This window comes from Pieris rapae, chromosome 13 (genome assembly GCF_905147795.1).
Source record: "Pieris rapae chromosome 13, ilPieRapa1.1, whole genome shotgun sequence".
Classification (NCBI taxonomy): domain Eukaryota; kingdom Metazoa; phylum Arthropoda; class Insecta; order Lepidoptera; family Pieridae; genus Pieris; species Pieris rapae.
The window spans coordinates 9211227-9235337 of NC_059521.1; the positions used below are offsets into that span (position 1 = coordinate 9211227).

At 31.7% G+C, this 24111-nt stretch overlaps 1 protein-coding gene across 1 annotated transcript in view; it reads right to left on the reverse strand.

Moving 5' to 3' along the window:
• Window positions 1–24111, reverse strand: part of LOC110995908 (semaphorin-2A) — a 188954-nt gene that overhangs the window by 144870 nt on the left and 19973 nt on the right. Inside the window, exon 2 of the mRNA XM_022263314.2 lies at window positions 3322–3448. Within this exon, the coding sequence (XP_022119006.2) occupies window positions 3322–3421 (100 nt within the window). The 5' untranslated portion in view covers window positions 3422–3448. The remainder of the gene's footprint in view (window positions 1–3321; window positions 3449–24111) is intronic.

Sequence of the window (24111 nt, forward strand, 5' to 3'; positions counted from 1 at the left end):
TTTAAATTAAAATGTCGTACGACAATAGATAAAACAACTTGTTAAGTAATCGAATCGAATCTATATTTATATACATATTTACATACATATAGATCTTTAAATGTCTAAACTTTTCTACTTGCAAATACACATCATTCGCACACACACTGTTTAAAACTTTATAATCAAGTTGAAATTTTAGTTAGGACAATAATTAGTCGTATAATAATTCACAATTCTGTAAAAACTGTTCATTTGCAGAAGCTATCGTCCAAAATGTACCAGAACTGAAAGTGACGAATCGTCGTCAATACACGCCAGTATATGAAGTGCTATTTGTTTCTGTCCTGCTGCCATCTATACTTTTAATTGGCGATAGATCCGACCAGACATGTTGACATGCAATTCGTTTCGTTGAAATATTTGCTGGGGAATCGCTCAAAACAACTGACGATCAATGTGCCATGACAAAAAGTTCCGACAGAATTACACTGGTTTAACTAAAGACAGTTTTTTAAGTTTAACTGCTACTTAATATTGCTTCTTAATCTAAAGGAATTTATTTATAATATCCGTTTTAATTTATATTTAATTTAAATTATTTCTGTCACCTGAGACACCGGCGAGATTAGTAAACAACAATAATTTAAACTATAATCTTTATTGAATGAACAAAAATCTTACAAATTAAATGATTAATAGTAATTCTAATATACCTAATAACTAACCTTAAAATTTAATAAATAAAATATATTATTAAAAGCAGTCCCTTTAGGCAAGGTTCCGAAGATACTGGCAGCGTTTCCCCTTTGAATAGCTTGACTAATTCTTTGTGCGAGGTAGCCGCCAGCTCTTCGTTCTCCTGTGATATCGACTAACCTTTAATTTATACTATATTATTTATAATAACCAAAAAAAACACTCTGATTTTGTATTTAGCCCATAACAGATAAATTTACAGGTTTAAGCTTTTTTTTATTTTGGATTCCTTAAATCTATCCCATAACTCGAGATAAAGAAGGGATTTTAAAATACATACGTTTCTAAACGAACAGCAAGCAACGTATATAAAAATTATAAGTGTTATGAGTTCCCGCGGGCTTAGCTTAGCCAGGAAATATTTTTGAATCTAGGTTTGCATTTTTTTTTAATCTGATAAATTGATATAAAATTGTACCTACACTTTAACATTGTTATATCCTGTTATTTTTCAAACGGATGTTTGTTTAAAAACGATCAACATAGAACAACGAACAATATTAAATGCAAACATCCTTTATAAAAACAGATCGTTTTAAAAAAAACTGTTACTTCCGGAAAATGCATAGTACAGTATATTTACTACTAAAAAATAAAGAAAACAATAACCTTTTTATGTATGGGCTTCAGATTTCTGTATCCGTTTCATGATCATTTGTTAATCTAACTGGCAAATAGGTGATCAGCCGTACCTGATACACCATCGACATTTTCGGTCAAAACATTCACCGTTCGAGCAGATGTTAAATGCGCACATAGAAAGTCTAGTATAGCCTAAGTCTAGCCGAGTCACAGCAACTAGGCTAACAAAAAATATAATAACAACAAGAATCAAGAGATTATACTACATATTTTAATTCGTAAATACTTTCGTACATATACAAATCATAATTTATTTATTTATTAACACTTCGTTACATTACAATATAAAAAATGAACAGGAGGAAACTGGCGGCCTTATCGCTTTTGAGCGATCTCTTCCAGATGTTTTTTAACCGATGCTATAATCGCCGTTTTGTTTGCAAAGTTCATATATAATCTTATTTAAGGACACAAAAAGTAAAACCAGTAAGAAAATATTAATGCTAATGTATTGAACCTTGAATGCCGTGAGGTTAGAATAACTTTCGGGTAATATTACTTGTAAAGGTGACTGGCAACACACTTCGTTAAGGGATTACACACGCCTTAAAAGATTACATTTCAACGCGACGCTATTAATTCAATTAAGAAAGCCGATTACTTGTCACTATTGTAATGCTAACCAGGCGTTATAATTTGATAATTTTATTACAGTATTTTGCGGATTATTTGACTAAAAATATTCCTGTATTTTTCCTTATTTACAGTCCGCAAGTTCTAATCATATATTTTTACTAATAAAACGATGGGGAATTTCGTTTCTAACTATCAACGATTTTTTCGTTACATTTTCGCTAGTGCATACTTAAAAAGACACAGTTCATGAAAATACGAGTAAGGATTTTAGCTGAATAATATAATCGTTAAAACTTTTAAATTAAACATTTAAAGGAAAAAAAAAGTTTTTTTCAAATATATTTTTTTAATTTACAATGGTTATTGTATTATATACTTTACATATTATAGTTGAGCACGTATAACATATATTTTTGTTATTTGTTTTCAGTTTATAGTTGCTATAGGTCGGAGTCACAAATGATTCAAGAATGATCGCAAAATACGTTACTAAGCGCGAAACTCGAAGGCGGTTGGTCCAATTTAACTATTTGTTTTATAATTAATTTTTTGAACTCTGATGAATGTATTTATGGAGAAAAAGAATTAAAATATGTTTTTAAAAACTTGTTTTCATTTAGTACTTTAATTTTTACTTCGGAACAGTCTCTAAGCACTACAAAATGTTTCATATATTGCTACTAAAGGTAGGCTAACTAAAAAAACATTAAGGTGAAACGAAGTATCTGGCTGCTAGTGGAAAATATTTTCCATGAGGGACTCAAACGAGGGTAATTAATTACGTTTGGTTAAACTTTGACTTGGATGTCCCTTTTAAATGTCACCCCCGTTTAAACAGATACAATCCATCAAGCTATAGACTTGTCAAATTTTTTGAGACAAAACCTGTCTTATACAAATAATAGACTCGAACCCATTTTGCTCAACTTTTAATTATTGCCGCGACTCACTTCCAGAGAAACCCAACAACGGAACAATTTGGAATTCATTCAATTATTCAAACTTTTAATTAATATTAATAGGAGCTCTTTGAAAAGAAAGAAGGCAGATAAAAACTCCTTAGAAATCTGCACCTTGCCGAGAATTTATATTGAAAACAAAGCCACCGAAAACAGATAAAAAATAGCGCAAGAGAAGAGAAAATCATCTCTATAAGTTTGATTATGGCAACATGTTTAGTATAAATTAAGTGTTATAGGCAAATCAGTATTAAACTAACTATGTTAAATGTGTTGGAGAGTTTTTTTATTTAAGCGTCTATCGACATCGCAGTCCATAGACAACCAGTTTTAGTTCGTAAATTAAAAACGAGTTTATATATAAGGGCTTTTAATATTTTTTTAATAGGATTAACAAGGCACTTACCTTTGGGGAGTGGTTCTATGACAATTTTCACAGAATTAACAGAGATGAAACTGGAGACGAACCAAAGGAATATCATGGTTGTTATTCCTACTTCGTCCATTTTAGGTGCATTAGTCACGCGGTCAACCTGTAAAAAACATATATGTTATTAACAGTAATACTTATAAGAAATGATCTATTTAATTGGAAATATAAAGAACCTAACAAATATTTGCTTTTTGCCTAATGTGATACTAAAGGATACTTGAATTTGTATTATGCTTTATTCAGTTCTCAATAAAAAGTTTCATATAAATGATATGTTTCTTACCAAACTAAATTTCTACCAAATCTTGCAATATTCAATATTACTTCAATTTAATTAGCTGACAATGAATAATTGAAAAGAGAATATTTTATCAATAAATGAAATAAATATTGAACAGAATCAATTATATGTTTAAGCCAATCCCTCAACTTTAAAGACGAGTTTGTGTAGACGGATTTGCATTTATGAATAATAACTGAAAAAGTTAGAGTCGCAAATCCGCTTTCATTCCGATATTACAGTAAGTATAATACGTCAAAGAAAAATACTGCCTTTCTTTTGTTTATACTTTGAGGGAAAGTTAAGAAGGCTTTGAGTACTTTGCCTCTCCAACACCGAGTTTCACACACTTTAAGTTTTATAATAAAACTAGCAGCTTTACCCGGCTTCGCTTGGTTGGACATCTATTTTTTAAACATTTTTTTAGAATATGTTTTTTAACATAGTGGAACTTTTTTTTGTTCTATCATCCAATAGTTTCCGCTAACATTGTAGTTTTAATAAGATACCATGTTGTTTATACCTATATTAATCAGTGATAATGTAGCATTGAAATTGTATAAGAATTGTTAATATCGGTACAGTACTTTTTAAGCTTTTTCGTTATAAACATACTTACATACAAATCCTAATTAATCTTAAATGCGCACATAAAAAGAAAGTGCACAGCCGGGGATCGAACCTACGACTTCAGGGTTGAGAGTCTCACGTTGAAGTTATTAGGCCAACCCTGCTTCTATATATTACAATTGATTAATTCGACATTTCATCACAGTGAAAAGAAATAACGTTTAGTCCTAGATCTTTACAAAATTTAAATATATAAACATGACCGAAGATTATCTCTTTGAAAACTACTATTCCCTCAGCCTAAGAAGATATTGACGCAAAATAATTTAGCTCATCATTTGTAGGTGAAAGGCAACAGAGCGGCGTTCTAATTACTGGCGCAGGCGTGGCCTGTCTGTCACCACAGCTGATTAAAGCGTCAAGGAGCCGAAAGTCCGTGATAATTACTCGGCTCATTCTGCAGTTGTGTTATAAGACTAGGAATTCATTAATAATTTATTTTTCTTGGGCTAGAATATTGATTGATGAATGCGACAACCACTGCTTACAGGCGACCTCATAGAGATAAAGAAAAAACGACGCCGAAGAGTGTTGTAGACCAGGGCATCAATAATTAAATTTCACTGATGTTATCAGTGTTATTTCAATACAGTTTTTGTAAAATCACTACAAAAATTATGTTGTTAAAGTTTTCACACTGTGTATCAAATATGAGTATATGTATTTAGTCATGTGTAATATGGCAAACATTGTAAATCAAAATAATACATATTTTACATAATAATCAGTGAAGGGGTATTCAATGAAGTGGGGGGTCCATTCAAGTATTTACTGCATCTTATCCCCCCCCCCTCTTGTCAAGAAAATAAAGGAAAGGTCTAATCTCTTATTATTATAGGCATTATTTTTTTTAGGGATGCTCGAAAATGCATTTCGTTTTCAAGCTAAGACAACGCGTGGGTAATATGTGTAAAAGTAAATAATTACTTAGAACGGCCCCCAAACACGAGAAACTTACGAAGCCCCAAGTGTTATTTTAACCACAGAGACGTTTTAAATAGTTAATACCATTTCCTAATCTAAATTAATTAAAATTCAAGGAAATTCCAATGTTCGCAGGTAAACCACAGTTTTCGTGGTTTTGCACTTTCTCATCAAATCCGGTCTAATAACAAATGTTTCTTTGAAGTCGGTTCTATGTAAAGTGCTTTAAAATATTGGAAAAGGGTCATTGATTGTCGAATGTAACGTTTTAACATTATTTAAAGTTTGAAATAAATAAGAATTATTTTGAAGTACTTTAAGATTGCTTTATAATTTTAATATATATGTGTCGCAGTCCGTTTTTTTTTTAATTTTTAAACACAAGGTCAATACGCACATCTAGCGCAGGCGTTAATCACAGAGCAAATGCACAACCTTTTAGATGTCTATGATATTACGTGGTATTCTCATTCTAACGAAATAAATCACATCATTTTCTCTTAAGCCTCTGGTATATTTTTTTTCAGTAAAATAGTTAAGAAAGTGGCATATTTGATTGTGGTTTGCTCTGTCGGTATTTGGAAACTGAAGGATGATTTCCTCTGAAAAATATTATGCTCTGGATTGGTTGTATAATAAAATAAGGAATCCAACAATCGATCCAAGAAAATCCGATACGGTATACAGTATATAGTAAGTGCGCACCGCGTTAGAATTTATGTATTATGTGGAACCAGCGGCTCAATAATATATATAGGAATCAATTCTAACGAAGGTCCTTTAAGAAAATAGTGTAGCGATACATTTATTTTATTGATTATTATTATTGCAAAATCTTTGCTTTAAATTTTAGCCAGAAACGAAAATTTGAAAACATAAATAGTCTATTAAAATGTTACATTTGATAGAGAACGCAATTTCATTAGTATTATAAGATAAATAACAAAGTTGTTTTATAAATGTAATACTTATACTTAAAATAAACCAGTTGCCCTCCTTTTCAATTAATTATGTTCAATTTTTATATTGTAATGTAACGAAGTGTCATAAAAGTTAGGCAAATATGTTGTTTTATCCGGCTTTTAAGCATTGTGCCTGTCAACTTTGGAGCGCTGTTACGATTCCAATTTACAAAATAAAAAAAAAATACATAGGAACATCTTCAGAAAAGATCCTCTTTGTTCTAAGTTGTTTGATAAAATCTAAAGAAAAAAAAGTTATTAAGCAAAATAGGATTTTTTTTCACATTTTTACTTATAATATTGGATTTATGATAAAAAATCACATAAACAGAATTGTAGGCACAGCGATTTGCTGCTAGATAGTTTAGAAGATATGAAAAAAAAGGGCAAAAGCATGTTTTTACCCCCTTTTCCAACTTTGCGGCCGGGGGACAAAGGCGCATCCACAAACTTGAGGTTAAGCTTATAATGACCCCCCTAAATGTCCCATAAATAAAATTGCGTTCTCTAACAAATGTTCAGTTTGGCCCTCAAATTGTAAACATTTCAATGGACTAAAAATCTAAACTGTAAATTATTTCTGATTTAAATATAGTTCAAGACCACGAAGTTTATAAAGTATGTATACGAAACTCACCTACATTCACCCCAAGTTGTATTTACATAGCTCAGAAGTTGGTCAAGATATCTTGACTTGCCTTTTGCCGCGGCCAGATGCGATTTAGTGTACGAGAAGTTGTTTGTACTTATTTATATTTATTTTAAAAGTTGGAAACATTCTGGATTATAGGGGTAAATAGAGGGGACCTAATTTCAGTAGATACATGTAATTTGTAAAAATATATAGTTTGTATCTATTCTGTATGTGTCTGAAATTCATAGTCTACTTTGTAATAAATAAACCCTTAGAGATTTGCTAACTGTTAAAAACCAAGATGGAATATTTTTTTAAATAAAAAGTATTGTTATAATTCATAATGGACTTGAGAAAGATTGTTCGGATTAACACCGTAGGTGAGTTTCATCATCGGACATCGAGGCAGAATATGAAATTCCACCCGTATCATCTCGATGTTCGTCGACCAGCGATTTTTATGGCAGTTTTTGCCACACCATGCACTCGCGAGCACCTCTGGCATAGAAAGTGATTAACTCCTGCCCGTTTGCCCCCTGATCTATAAAAAAAGATACTCTAAGTATCTTGGACATTCATAATTGCTATATAAACTGTCTGTCAGTCTGAAGCATTGCCTTTAACTGAAGACTTTTTAAGACTTCTGTGTTTAAACTAAAATACCAAAAACCTCACCAAAGGAGCTACAAGTTTCGTATACTTTAATTTTCATTCTATAAGCAAACAACCAGTCGTAAAATCTACGGCTCTTGAAGTTTTCTGAAGAGCACTGGTATATAGCTTCCTGCTTTGGACCTCTTTTTATCAGACGAGCTCAGTCTTTAAATTTATTTGAAATTCTTCTTTTTGACTGTTTATCTTCTGCCTCGTAATAAGCTACTTATATATTTATTGTGATTCATTAACACGAAGATTAGCTTTTACATTTATCTTAATGATAAAATATTTTTTTAGATTTTAGTTTAGTTTAAGTTTAGATTTTTAGTGTTTTTTTGTTAATAATTTATGCACTTGCTCCTTTAGGTGTTTTTTTTTTCTATACTAGAGTTGCCTGGAAGAATTCACTGGCTAGCGATAAAGTTCGTTGCCTTATAATTTCTATAACCTGTTTATATGTTTAATGTGTAAATAAACATAAATTGCATATATATATATTTTACCTCAATAATACATTTGTTACAAAACCTCTAATTACTGTGTTTAATTTAGGAAGCAATTATTTCACACAATGTATAAAAGAATTAAACGAAGAATAAAGATGGAAATTAGAAAAGTGCGTTACTTTTTTATAACAAGACGAGGTCATTAGTGAGCTGAAAAAATGCAATTACACTCTCAACAGAGTCATTAACAATAGTTAGAGAATACTCGTTAATGCCGCAGTATGTTACATACTTAGCACCTGCGAAGTTGAAATAATAACGTATAATAAGGTAATTTAAACTATACGAACTACTTTTAGTTTTTATATGGAGTGTAAAAAATTTTGCTCTAACATTATCATGTTTAGGACTACGTTCTCGGTACCTACTGATTACATTTTTTGTATCTGTGTGTTCGAGGTGCTATCCAGGTCTTAATAGATTTTCTATACCATAAAAAATAAAAAATGAGTAGTGATGATTTTAAGACATTAATGAATAGGTACTGGTTTAATATTAATCTTGAGTGGCAAGAAGTCTCTTGACTGAGACCATAACTATTAGCTTGTGTGAATTACTTCTGGTTTCTAGGGGATTTTCTGTTAATGTAGATTTCCTAGAATAGAGATATTTCTTAGCATGAACTGCGTAGCCACAATGTTTTGATGATTTTCTTAAATGTAAGAATTCATCTCGTGACTCTTTTAGGTTCATTGGAACAAACAATCGATGGAAAAACTGTGAATGTTCGACTGAAATCTATACAATTTTTTTTATTTTAAAATGTTGACTATGCTAGGGGATCGGATTTTTGTGACGGTATGCGCATACATAAATATCGTAAATATTTATTCTAACCATTTTTCCCCTAACGCGCCAATAGCTATAACCAAAAAAATATACATTATAAACCAATTATAAAAAGCAACAACGTTTTAAATAAGACTAACAGTATTTTATAATGTTTTGTTTTCTCCGTCTAGATTAAACTTGATATTGTAAATAAGTTTAAACCCTCTTTAAAATGAAATTCTAAGAATTACTCCAGGTTATATGGAATTTATAAGTACTAACTATTTTATTAGTAAACCTGTGTATGAAGGTAGGGCGATGTGGTCTTTTGTACAAAGAAATTCATTGGAACTGCACTTGACATCAAAGTAGTCTTATACGCTGTATTTGGACTGTAAACTGCTTTTGAAGCGTTAAAATAAAAGAAATTATATTTTCTACACGTAAATCATGCAAAAGTATCACATGCAATTGTTGTACTTTATTTAGTGTCATTGCATTTTCATCCAAAATATTATGTAGGTAATTTTGTTCGATTATGGACGTCATACTCTTTTTTCGCAAGTTCAAACAAGGCGTAGAGTGGTAACTCCTAATTTGGTCGCCTTATAGCTTATCGGTTATTTGGCCATAAATTCCTGCAAATAATGTAATTTTTTCTTTGAATGACCAGCTTCTATGAACACAATGTTTTGTTTCAGGGAAACCTAAAATTGATTTCGCCGTACATCCAAGTGTTATTTTAATAGAAAAACTAAAAAATTAATACTTAAAATGTAATAACTAAAATATATTATTAAAAGGAGTCTATATAGGCAAGGTTGCAAAGATGCTGGCAGCGTTCCCCCTTTGAATAGCTAGACTAATTCTTTGTCCGAGGTAGCTGCCAGCTTCAAGCGGTCTCCAGTGATGTCGACTAACCTTTTTTATATTTCCCCAAGAAGCCTTATTAGCGCTAGGCTCCTCAGACCAAGGGTCTTGTACCGGATGGGACAAAATCATCTTCGGAGCCAAGACCCCTGTATTTGCTGGCTGACACACAATGCTATATTAATATATATAAATATATAGGATATCATAGTGTTATTTAAGGACATATTATACAAAAAAACTATTGGGGCACATGTCGAAGGAGTTTGCGATCTTAAAGGCGGACAACCGCGAAGTAAATATGTATTAGTTACGGCTACCTTAGTTATATTAATAAAGTGTTTCTTTCATATTCCCCTGGAGGCACTGTTAATGGAACAATCGTCCTTTTTTGAAATACCTTCCCGGCATTAAATTACGATAAAAACAGTGAGAGAGTAAGATATATTTCTCAAAGCTACATTTCAATACTAAAGCTCATTATAGCCCGTTGAGTAGTTTTTAGATTGGACAGTAACAAACTACTTTCTTATGGTTTTAAACTTTACCGTCTGCTCTGAAAATAAGGAAATAGTGTTTTTAATGTAATTCCAACTTGTTTTTTATCCATGTTTGAAGACACAACTCTACTTGCCACTATATAAAATATGTAACTAAATTCAAGCTTAAACTAAATTGATTGCCCGATGACTGAGAACTAAACTTCAATGACGAGACTTGGTCGATGTGTGGTTTGATACATACCGATTTTCTTCAACAAACGAGTGAATTGCGTACACTGGAACCACACAATGGATTGGATTGTGTTCACAGTGGAAACGCTATTGATGTACAGTCAAGATTCTCAGTGTTGAGAGCTTAGCGAGCATCAAAATATCATGTATTTTATTGAAACCAGGTAGATAAGTCAAAAATTAATAATATTTTTAAATTACTTATTTTTTTGTACAATATTTTTTAATGCGATTTCATGTCAAAATATTGTATTAAACTAATACTGTTAATGAACGTTACCTTAGTTTAAGCTGTTTGTCATCAATTTAGGCTAGATTTTAATTCCGCGGTTCCACATCTGCGCATTTTTCAAGGCAGTTCTTGCCGCGCACCACCATTTTATGGAACCAGCTGCCTACTGAAGTATTTCCGATCTAATTCGACTTAGGGTCCTTCAAGAAAAGAGCGTACAAATTCTTAATAGGCCGGCAACGCACTCGCTAGCCCTTTGGCATCGAGAGTGTCCATAGCCGGTATCACTGAACATCAGGTGAGCCTCCTGCCCGTTTGCCCCCGGTTCTATAAAAAAAAAGTTTCTGAATGCTCCTCATTACATCTTTAGCACTGCAATGCTATCGGTTTGAATTACGAATGTATTAAATTGCTTAATAATATTAAATTAATATTAGATGCTTATCTTAAAACGATACGTTGTAATTTAATTCTGTTGGGGAGGGTAAATGTATGCAATATTAAGCTGGTTTCTGAAGGAACACATGGAATAACCAATCAAATGGAAATAAATCCATTTGGCCTGAACGATAAGGGAGGGCTGACCAACGTATGGTCGTACGGATTAATATGAGTTACAGCGAACTAAATTTAAGCGAAAGGAAACGGGATGCAATTGGGTAATTGGTTTTCAATTTTCTGCTTAGTTCGACTAGTTTTGTTTTGATTATTAAATTTTGCGTTACCGGCTTTTGAAAGAGGAGACGTAGGGCGTAGAGAAGCGGCCTAGAGAAGAAAAAAAAAATAATTTCTTTCTGAAAGTATATCAATGTTTATTTGACATAAGATGTTCTATGTTTTGGTTTAATATAAATTATATATGAAGGTTGAAACTCAATTGTGAATAGTTGAAAACATAATATTGATTTGATTTAAAAAAACATTTCGTTGGCTTGTGCATTAGTTAACCCACATATATCCCGAAGTAATTTATTCCAGTGGAACAATAAATGTTTAAATCGGCCGCTGAAAAGTACATAAGCTATATATACAAGTTCAACAATAAATCTTTGCTATAAAAAAATAATCCGATTATAGTTCTTTGAAATAAAGTAGGTCTCACCTAGACGTTTCTATTTTCACCTCTAACATTGAGTTTATTCACCTTAAATATTCTAAATAGACAAGGGCAAAACAGCTTGGAATACAATTTAGAAAATAAAAAGACATCTTAAAACTATTTTTATACTAAATTTTTTCGAATATTTTGCACTATATGATAAGACTGGTGGCTTTGTAAGCTTTATTTCGTGATACATTCATAGCACACATATATCTATGGTAAATTCTTTTTAGTGAGCAGTCATGGAAGGTTTCTTGTTTTAAAACGTACACAATATTAAATATTTACATATCTTGTTTCAGCCATATTGGACTGGATAGGGCCGGATGGAATGCCCTTTAATAATGTGATGGGAATTTTGTTGCCATTGGAGAAGGCGCTTGGGTCCAGGGTTTCAATTGATGATAGCTATCCTGTGGTACTATTACCGGTGACTCCAGAATATTGTTAATACTATATACTATATTATTTGTTCAGCTTCGAATTTTGAATATTGAGCAACTGCTTAGACGTGGTTGTTCTAAATTTAAATAGCTGAAGGTGCGCGATTCACCAACAGCTCACTAGAATAATATCACGTATGTGTGAATAGGTGTAGTATTTAAGATATTGTCTTTGAACAATAAATTAGATTTGAATATTACTTTGTGTTATTTATTTATTTTATTTATTATTTGTGTTATTTATTACTTTAACCCGTTCAGTGTAGTGGTGTGAGCCTGCCCTGTAGCTTTGAGATTATCTCACCACCTCGAACCTTTGATCCTACCCGTAGGGCTACGTCTGTTACTTTAGGTCTCTTGGTGCAGACATCTCGTAGTTATTTATATTTTAACAACCCTATGGAGATGTTAGGTTGTTACATCTCACCCTCTCATATATTAAGTTGGTGTAGCTTGCTCATACATACATTACATATACTATACATATACTCCTGACATTAAATACATATAAATATTAAACACACATTTTACAGTCCACTGGCTAGTACACTGAACAGTATTTGAATATCTAGATTATCATTTAATGAACAATTAATCGTCGGTGGAAGTTCTCGTGTCTTCGGCTTTATTATGTTTAAGATATAGTGTCAAACTTAGATCTCCTGAGTTTAAACTTAGTACTATAATTTTGTAAAGTTTGAGTGTAGACAAAGTAATATATATGCTTGATAAGCGTTTATAAAATGATATAGCAGTGTTGGCCTAGTGGCTTCAGCATACGACTCTCGTCCATGAGGTTGTAGGTTCGATCTCCGGCTGTGCACCAATGGACTGTCTTTCTATGTGCGCATTTAACATTTGCTCGAACGGTGAAGGAAAACATCGTGAGGAAACCGACATGCCTTAGAACCAAAAAGTCGACGACGTGTTTCAATCACTGGAAGCTAATCACCTATACTTGCCTATTAGATTTAAAAATGATCATGAAACAGATTCAGAAAGCTGAGGCCAAGACGCCACTGATTTTTTTAAGCGATTATAAAACATTTTTAAAAAACGATTCTCTCACTTCATTGGAGTTATATGAACTGAACATTGAAAGATCTGGAACATTTTGAATCATATTTCTACATCATGTCTATGCATTAATATATTTTCTGTAATGTAAAAATTATAACAATTACTCGTAAATTTAAACAGAACTTATGTCATTTTTATTGATGATAAACGTGAGTTTTAACGAACAAAACTGTAACACAAACTGCTTATTGAACATTTTATAGATTTAAAGCCGAATCTATAAGAGTTCCAATATTATTTCATGTCATATAACAAGTTTACGAAATACATCTATATTCATATTATAAAAAGGAAAGATTTGTATGTAAGTATGTTTGCAACGAATTGGCTCAATAAGTACTGTACTGATTTTTAAAATTCTTTCACTATTTGAATGCTACGTTATCACTGATTAATGTAGGCTAATTTAATTGCACTTTAAAATTAGGATGCCTACTAAAATCAAAATAATGTTACACAACATGTACAAAATGCCTATTAAATATCTTTCATCGCATGCGCTGCTTTAGATGATATAAAAAAATCCACAATATTAAAGAACAGTTCAATATCTACGTTTTAAAAATAAATGTGCACTCATGTGAAGCCTGGACTCGCCGCTAATATGTATAAAGTGATAAATGTATAAAAGGAACTTTAATCAATTTTATTTAAATCTGAAGTATTCGCATTAAGCAAAAACAAGAGAAGCACCAACAACCAAATGTGTTCCCTCATTCTCATATGACAGATAGATAGATGCGCAATAACAGTGAACAACAGAATAATAGTTCTAGACCAAAACTATTTGGAAGTTTCTAACAGATGCGATATAGGTATTTGCTTCCAACTTTGGGCTCATTCTTTGATTTTAGAATTCAGGCAATGTATCGATCAACTCTCCAGTTATTTTAAAGGCATTTGTAGACAATCAGATGCCTGGCTTTGTTCCCCGATAGCATTGTCTGTTTATGACATTGATTATGCCCACATTGTAGTACGAGACTGATAGTGGATTTTAAATGTACGATCAAGTATCTAGTTTGAAGTATCGTCTGATACCTGCTATTGTTAGATTGAGGATTGAATATTGGAGATTATGAGTTAGGTAGATACATTTGAACTCTGGAAGCAATAGTCATTTTTACTATGTGCGTTAAGTACGGGAGATGAAAAAATAGTGATGGAATACAGACATATATAGCCTTTAATCCATTCGATTTATTGTGCACTACACTAAACTACACTAAGTCGATAATGTTTTACACTAGTAGTCGACCTCGGACGGAGTGAAGGCCCCCTCCAAATTCTTCCAATTGTTTCCTCGTGACAATTTTGCCAAATCTGTTCCGCTATTCCTTTTATTGTTTCTTTCTAAGTTTCTCGTGGTCCTCTTCTTTTCTACCAAGTAAGGGTCTTCTTGCCCTATCTGCCATCACAATTGCACTTTAACTCGTTATTTTACGAGGTTTTTTATGTTTGTATATATTATATATCACACAGTTTTTAACTTATCTTTAATAGCTGCATAGATAGCTCTTAGATGTACTGTATCTTCTTTATTAGAGTCTTATTGAAAATTCACATTGGGCATCCATATGACATGGAAGTATGCATGCGTCCATGATTATTCTAAAAGAAATATTATCAGATGCAAAATGGCTGCCCATTGCTCCGTTAGAAGGTTGCGGTACTATATAACTATATTGCAAAACTCAAAAGATAGTGAAATATTTTCTATAAAAGTTTATGCTGATAAAATTATCTATAAATATTATGTATTGTTATCCAAATTATACATAGACATTTATAACAAAAAAATCACACACACATAAACACAATAAATAAAAATAATTAAATAGAAAAAAAAAAATATATAATGAGAGTATTGAATTGAAAATAAACCATTCGGTTCATCTCAAGTATGTAATGTGTGTGTGCTGTGGCTGTGCCACAGTGCTGGTCATTCTGCCAGAGACCACATAAGCTAGTTTGCGCCTCAGTCGCAAAAAAAAGAATATTTTTTTATATAATAGCGGGGCAAACGAGGTATTAACACTATACAAGGCATTTAACTTAATTTTTCCCGAGGGAAACCTATAAATATTTCGTCCAACAGATTTATCTAAACGCTTCGAAATCAATAAACGAGCGCTTTATAAATTTGGGGAATCCCTCATCGAATTTTAATGAGACTCGTGACAAAGGCAAAGACAAAAAACGGAAGATTTTCATTTCATCACATCGTTCATATTAACTTAGAGACGTAAATATGCACGCAATTTCCATCCATTCCTTTCCTAATGACTTTCACTGACACGGCGCAAAACCCCTCATTTTACACTTTGACGCGTTCACTTACGCCTATTTCTGTTACGATGTTTTCCAAAGCCAGAGTCTTTAACACCTTGTGATAAAGTTCAGTATTCTACGCTGACTTTAATCCGCGAACGACTTTGTCTATTCTCGGTCTTGCGAGTACTGATTGAACGGAATTTGATAGGTCACAACTCGCTTTTTTCTCTTACGAAAACGCACTTTAAATTCATGCCAAAGGTACGAAAGATGTGCGGTAAATGACGGACTTATTACAAAGGCATATTTTCGCTGTCATATCGTTTTGTCTATTGGTAATACGAGACTCGTTTCACACCTTGAACAAGAGAACCCTTTCTTTTCACACTTTTATAATAACACGGTACAAAAGAATCATGCATGTGTAAATATTAATTGCTGTGTTGCGTCACAATAAAATTAAACGTCGCTCGCCTCGACTGGAGTTTTGTAATGTCCAAAAATAGAATGGATTTTAGCAGCTGCATCGCTCGTGTATTATTTTAAAACTTCATATGTAAATTTCAGTGTCCATCGGTTAAAAAATTACTTTTTTTTATAGAACAGGGGGCAAACGGGCAGGAGGCTTACCTGATGATAAGTGATACCGCCGCCCATGGACACTCTCAATGCCAGAGGGCTCGCAAGTGCGTTGCCGGCCGGCCATTTAAGAATTGGTACGCTCTTTTCTTGAAGGACCCTTAATGAAAACGAGTTGCATTTGTTTTTCTACTTTGATTTTATCCTTATCCTAATAATGATATATTGTTTTTTTTTATTTTTTTATTTATTTGAAATCGGTTTTACACTATACTTAACTTTAGCTAATAACAATTACAAAGATTAAGATATAGCAATATGGTTTCCAAATAGCAAATGTTTATATAAATATAATTCACTTATGAATTGTAAGACTAAACTTGCGGGAGTGTTTGTATGTGTTGGTGTGCACTCATATGACTAAAAGTTCTAAGTTAGTATTATAAAATCATCTAGAGAAATCTTAATTAAAATATCCTAGAAAAACAATTGAATTTAATAAAAAAAAATCCGGATTTTTAAATTAATTCATAATCGTATATCAAAACATATATAGAAATAAATATCCGGATTCTAGTAGTTCTAGAAATTTTGAAAATGGAACTCTGTCCATCAAATAACAAAGCTATACATAATTCATAGATGCTAGAACTGACCAATAGGTAATGTTGAATGCCAGACATTCCTCGTCCAGGTATGAAATATAGAGTTAGAGGCGCCGAGTATGCGACCTGAAGTGACTTTCAACATAATATGAGAAATTCTGAAACTTCGAGACGTATTTATACGAAGAATTTAAAGCCAACGTTCGGAAAATTCTAGAACAATTTTAATTTTTAATAGGTACAGGCTGAAGGGAAATTAGTTCGAGGGCAAACTTTGACTGAGTTCTTCGAAAAATGCAAATCGTTATTGAAGTAATATTAAAATGATACTTTCTGAAATGATAATTAATATTTTTACGTTAAATAATAAACATATTCTCTTATCAAACATCTTTTATTAGAGGTTAATTTATTTTCCAGTTAACTAACCTCTAAAACGCTAAGTAAATTTAAAATAACTAGTTAAACATATAACATAAATACAGAACAAAAAGTGCCTTAATATTTGTGTTCTATTAATTGCTCCAATTCAGTTTCAGAACTTATCACAGTTCTATTCGGCAGTTCTACGCAGTTAGTTTGAGAACTTAGACAGTAATTTCGTAATAGGTAATTCAAATATATTTTTCTAAATGTAAGATTTAATAACTAGTCTTGTTATTCAATAGATCAAAAAAAAAAAAATAAAAAAAAATAAATAAGCATAAAAATATAATAATATAAGCAAGAATAAAGAAACAAAATATAGCTAAATCAGAATTTAGCTACATTTTGGCGATGTTAAAATAAATGTGTTATAAAAATAAACAATATTTTGGTTTAAATAAATACGAAAACATCGCAGCAGGCAAACAAGTACTATCATAAAATCTGACTCGCTGTTCGTGAATAATGGCCTAATTTCAAACCCACTTTGACGTAGGTGATCTTTGTCACACACCCCTCAGAACATGGTTTTTCACTTTGAAGAGATGATATGAGGATGAGTGAATGAGAAAACTTTGGAAATTTACAGATAACAATTTAGGGTGGTACCCCTTTCAATGTGATAGTTTATTTTAACCAAAGGTGATGTCATTCTAAAAGCGAACGGTCAATGTTTGTTCAATGCATTTTATCTGATTCGTGACCAAAGGAACATTAGTGTTAACATTAAAGTAGGCATAACTTTTCTAACTTACATACATTACAAAATAATTTAATAAAAGCATTATTTAGATACAATTTTTTAACACAGACTAATAAAATCTACCCAGTAATCAAAATGACGATTAAAGAACTATATACTTATAGCACCTGTATCTTAATTTAAAATAATAATAATAATTCTGTCTATACTAGCTTATCATATACACGCAATACTCTTCTAGCAAGTTGGTTTATTTTGCCGAAGCCGCGGACAAATTATTTGAAGAAGTCTATTAGGTATGAGGGTGTGCAATTATTTAATCATTTACCGTGTAAAATTCGCAATATCACCAATAAATAATGATAATGACACAACAATGACAAATCCAAAAAGGCATTAAAGATGTATGTTAGAGTGAACATAGTGGACTAAAATTGGGAAAGCTAATGGCGACGTTTATCTCGCTCGTATATACATAATATTAAGTTTCTCATGTAAATAAATTAAAGATAAACATAATGACAATAACCTGTGGCTAAACTTTTATAGCTCTGGGCCTTAGATTTCTGTACCTGGTTCATGATAATTTGTCAATCTAAGGAGGTTATCAGCTACCTCCCACACACACCTTGATCTAAGCTATAAAAGTCTCCTCACGATGTTTTCCTTCACCACTTGAGAGGATGGTAAATGCACACATAGATAGAAAATGTATTGGTGCACAGCCGGAGATGGAACCTACGTTCGATACGGATTGGTACTGATTACAGTCGCAACCTGCCACGAGGCCTAAGCTTCTGTTAAAGTAAGGATACTTTGTTCTATTATATGATTTTAAAATCTAGTTCTATTTAACTCTTCGTTAGATTTTCTAGAGACGACATAGAAGACAAGATAATCCTTATCATAAAGCATGGATCAAAGATTTTATTACCATGGTTACCACATACATTGAAGAATATCGTAACCATAGAAACACACACAAATCTTAATGCCATACAGGTACAAAGGAATATTAAAGAAAACAAAACACTGCAATTTGCCTAATTTGTATTCAGAACTTTTGAGAAATTGGCTAAACATCAAGATTTTTATCATATAAATCCATGTAAAATTAGTGTGGATTTTATATTATTCAGAAAACATGCAGAAAGCTAATACGTTGAACGCTGTTTGTGCATAAAGTGTGAAATAAGGTTGTTCCTAAAATGTCAGAACAAAATATACAACGTAATTTATCAATCTTTCGTTTTATTGTGATTTGTATTACATTTTAACGAATATATATAAAGTTACTTATCTTAACTATACTGTTATACATCAAATATATGCATCAAAGATGCTTTCTGTAGAAGAAAAAATAAAAATAGTTTTACGGAATGAAAAAATACAAAATGTGATAAAGTACGCGTTAGAAGTTATACTTCTAGCAAATGGCGTAGTAAGATAAAAATCTAAAGAAAACACTTTTTAACGGATTGAAGTTATGTATTAAACTAAATAACTTATAATTATTTAAACATAATTTTAAATTTAACCGACGCGTCGTTTCAATCCAATCAATCAATGTTTTCAATCCGTTAAAAAGTGTTTTTTTTTAATGTTTAAAAACTATGTGAAAAACTAAAATGTTGACCTTACCTAACTTCACGTTGTCGTTGTTTTTGTGAATGTGTGAAAACGCGCGCATTGTGGTTAAAAATAGTCTTATAATTTTTGTACCGCGGTAAAAGAACTGTAAATTCAAAAACTTGAATATTTTATAGCATCACATAAATTGAACTACTATTTTAAAAAATAGGACGAAATATTTATAAAATCACTATCTTTGTTTTTTTATCTATCCTCCCGCCAGTATTACCAAAAATGAAAAATAAAATTATAAAAACTAGAGGAAGATCGTTTTCAAAGTATGAGCAACTATTGAGTTACTATAGATATATAACTACATATATATAAAATTCGAAATGTTAATAATATATTGACATGAACAAATTACAAACGAAACGCACTAACTTTTGTTGCACAATAATAATAATTGGGATTTATTACAGAACATTAAACCGAGAGTATTATTCTCAAAATATTATTAGTCAGTTATTAATTCTAAAACAATACACAATGTTTACATCAATGAATAAAGCAAGACCATCAATTGTGCATACCAGCTTGTCTGAATGCCTGAATGCCCAAGTTGCGTTATTCAAACAATTTCATCGGCATAGAAATTGAAACCTAAAATCTGTGGAATGTAATAGCTAACGTGTCAATGAATTTATGGGTGATTAATGAGATTATTCGAATTTTCCAAACCGTTCAGGAGGGGGCATGTAAGAACAATAGTTGTTCCATCAGAGTTATTGTTTTTCAATTTAAGATACATTACAATATTTATTTTATGATTTCCAGAAATATTTCCAGAAATCACTACTTGATTGCTGTGTTAAAGGCTTTTTCATATTTATAACAAGGGTTATCCTAGTGAATAAAAAATAGATATGTAACTGTTTTAATAACTGTTTTAGTTAGTTAATGTCCTATAACCCCTAGGTGGGGTGTTCACAGTGAGTCTCCATCGCGTTCTAATAACTGTTTTGATATTTACTAAACTGTTTAATACATAAAAATAAATAAATAAAAACTTCAAATTATATAAAAAACGTCTTTTTCTGATAGGCTAGGTCACTAATACTAAGAAACAAAAATCATCATCTGGAAATATTGTTTACAATAAGCAGTAAAACAAACTTGATAGATAATAAACTATCGTTAAAAAATCGTTACGCTACCTTTGATTTACGTACTATGTATGTAAGCTATAGATTTCAGGTCCTCTTTGATCACAGACTATGACTATTTTATAAATAAAGCCGCGAATTAGTCAAGCATAATTCTGTCAAACTCATTCCCTTATTATCATAATATCTGCTAATGGGTATGTGGCTGTACTCATCCACTCTTCCGCCCTAAGGGTATTCATTTTCCGTTTTTCAGACGTAATGCATTAGAGGTTTTAGTCTATTCATTACTTCGGTATGAGATTCTGTTTCATATTTCATACTGTTGGTAATCAAAATCAATTACCGTGTTAATGATAAATTCATTAAAATATGTAACTAACATACTCGAGAGCGTACGATGCTTGAAGTTTATTAGAGTATGTATTAATAATATCATATAATTCAGTTGTTATTAGTATAATTCTAATTTTAAATTCATATAATATATAAAATAATTGTTAGTTAATTAATCATATTTTAAAAATCAATAGCCATTAAGATAATCGACTATTAAAATAAAAGAAAAAGTTTTGAATAAAATTATCATATATCAAGGGGAAAATCTAATAATACAATATTGTACTATTCAAAGGAAGTACTGAGAAGGAATAGTAATACTTCTGGTACTTTATGGATTTAAGCTCCGTATTTTTAAGGCGACAAAACGTGATCGGCATTATTGAAGTAGCATTGTTCGGTTTCAAGCACTTGAGTTCGTTCAAAATGTCTTATTTGAATTACTAGACAGATTTAAAAGTATTATACAAATCAGTAGCAAATCAATCAAATCAAACATCATTTATTCATATAGGTAACATAATTTATTTGGAAACAAAACAGATACATCACAATAAAAATAAAGATAAAAATAAACACATTGGATGTATCCACAATAGGTTTCACCAATATAACTATATAGACAAACAAAACAAAACATGACAACGACACAATATATACTTATACATGTAAGAGTTAGGACATTAACAGTTGTTTTTAGTAAAAGAGGTCGTAGCGCCACTGATTTTATTTTATTTTATTTGTTCTATTCAATAGTATATAATGTACTCGTTGTAATAATTGTATGTTATATTAAAAAGGTTAAATGTTTTATGTACACTAGTGTTAGATACAAATAGAGTGAACGCTAACTGCGTTCTGTTCTTTGTTGCTGTCTACAAAGTTTTCGTGATAAGCAGTCTGATTCAGAATCGCTTTTTACATAGTTCTCATTGCTGCATCACATGTATATTGTAATTAAAAAACACTGTTTACATCCGAATACAACGTATATTGTTTTTTTCAAAGGGTAGTTAAGTGGTTAAACGTGTGTTTTATATCCGTAGCTTTAAAACCACAGCTGTGTCCAATGAATCATACTTTCTATGTATTAAAATTTCTCGTATAACAATCCCTTATGAATAAAAAAACTACAGAAAATGTATATTAATCTACAGATTAATATTACACAGAATGTATCCAAGGAATAATAACGCATTTAAATAGAGTGAATCCATAATAGGTCGGCTTTATTGTTGCTTTTGAATGTTTAGTTTATTAGATTTAAGTAGTGTTGCCCAAATGCAAGACCAAGACGAGACTTAGACCAGTCTTGGTATTGGTCTTGCGTCAATATACCTGGTCTTGATCTTGGTATTGGTATTGCGCTCTCAGTCTTGGTCTTGGTCTTGATCTTGCAGCAAGAGTCTCGCAAGTCTCGCAAGACTTGTAAATACCTATCAGCCTATTGCTATTTATTCGTCACTCATGTCAAATTGTAAACATTCACTCCGAAAGCAATAAGAATTTAGAGTATCTAGCTAGGTAAATGGGCGAGAATAATAAATAAGATAGACTCGAAGCAAAACTGAATTGGAAATGACTGAAATTGAAATAAAAACTCATATTTATTTACCGACAAAGAAAAATGCGGCATTCTTTGATAGATAGAATAAATCTTTAAAAGATTAAAAAACAGAAGTATCAGAATCAAAATCAGATAGGTTTTGTGCCTACGCAAAAATAAAGTGTAGATAATTATGCAAATAATATTGTTTATTATGTTCCTTTTTTATTGGAACTATACGTTGCCTGCTGTTTTTATGGAGGTTACTAGCTACTAGAGTAGATACGATAGAAGTTGATAAACCGACACTGCAAATCTCGGCTTTTTGGAAATGTGTGATTTTAAAACCAAATGCGTAAAGCAATATGACGTCGCTCATATTTGGAGTTTTTCCACGTTTCAAGTTTGTTTAAATCACCCACTTCCAAATTTGCAGTACAATGTCCTTCAAAAAGGTATAATAGGTATTACTTAATAATAATATAAACTAGGTATATTATTATAACTAAATTTTTTATAATATCCCTACGACTACAATCTTCCTTGCGAGGACAACATAATCTACGTCCGTTCTGAGCACCCGAAAACCTATTTTATTCTTTGGAACCATAGGCAATGGCGGCGACCTTTGACATGAAAGCGACGGCGGCAACACAAAGTCTAGGACTAAATTTTTAGCTATTTTGGTACGGTTGTCAATGTTGGTATTAGCACAGAAAAATAAAATTAAGTAAACACAACGTTTATCACTTTTTTTATAACTAGGTATCCACGATAGAATATTTTTTCTACTAATTCCCTAAGTCTTAATATATTTTTCATAATTTTTTGTTTTTCAGTAATTTATTGTGCGTAATTGAATAGTAAACTCTAAATCTTACTTGAGAGCTTTTTTAAAATAAACTTAAACGTTTTAAAGTTAATAAAACGAAAGCACTGACATGGCATATACAATTTTCAATCTTGCTGCTCACACTTTAGTACCTAGGTATATCACTCACTATCTATCATTTACCGATATTAATAATGATTATTTCGAAATCAAAATATTCGCAATTCAATAGATGCAATACCTACTTAGTTATTAATTATCATCTCGCCCGACAGCCAGTGTGAGAATGAATTTGTACAAGAAACTCAGAGCATTCAATTTATACCTACTTACGGTCATTTAATTTTATCCTCCTGTACCAACCCTACCAAAATAGGTAACAATTTTGTGTGCCTCTGTACGTACTCTTTGTCGGCGAATGCGGCGCTCAAACAGTGTCAAATGCTGTGATACACTTGTTGCAAACCGCGGCGTCTTTGTCGGTAAATTATCAAATGTAGGTATATATTACACCGACCGACCAATAGTTTATTCGCAAAACGTCACATTTTCCCAATCAACCTTGAACCTTAATTCTCTATCGATAAAGTTGAAAATCTGTTAAAAAAATTTGATAACGCCCAAATCTCAGTTTGTCCTAACTGCAAGACGCAAGAGTATTGCAGACTTAAGTATTGTCTTGCTCAAGTCTTGCAGGCTTCAGTCTTGGTATTGGTCTTGCTACGATAAGGCGGTCTTGGTATTGGTATTGGTCTTGCAAAAATGCAAGAACAAGACCAAGACTGCAAGACCAAGACCGATTTTGGGCAACACTAGATTTAAGCTATTTTACAACCCAAACACGATCATGGTAAAATCGTGTAAAATTATTTCCCTTATAGATTAACCCGAAGATA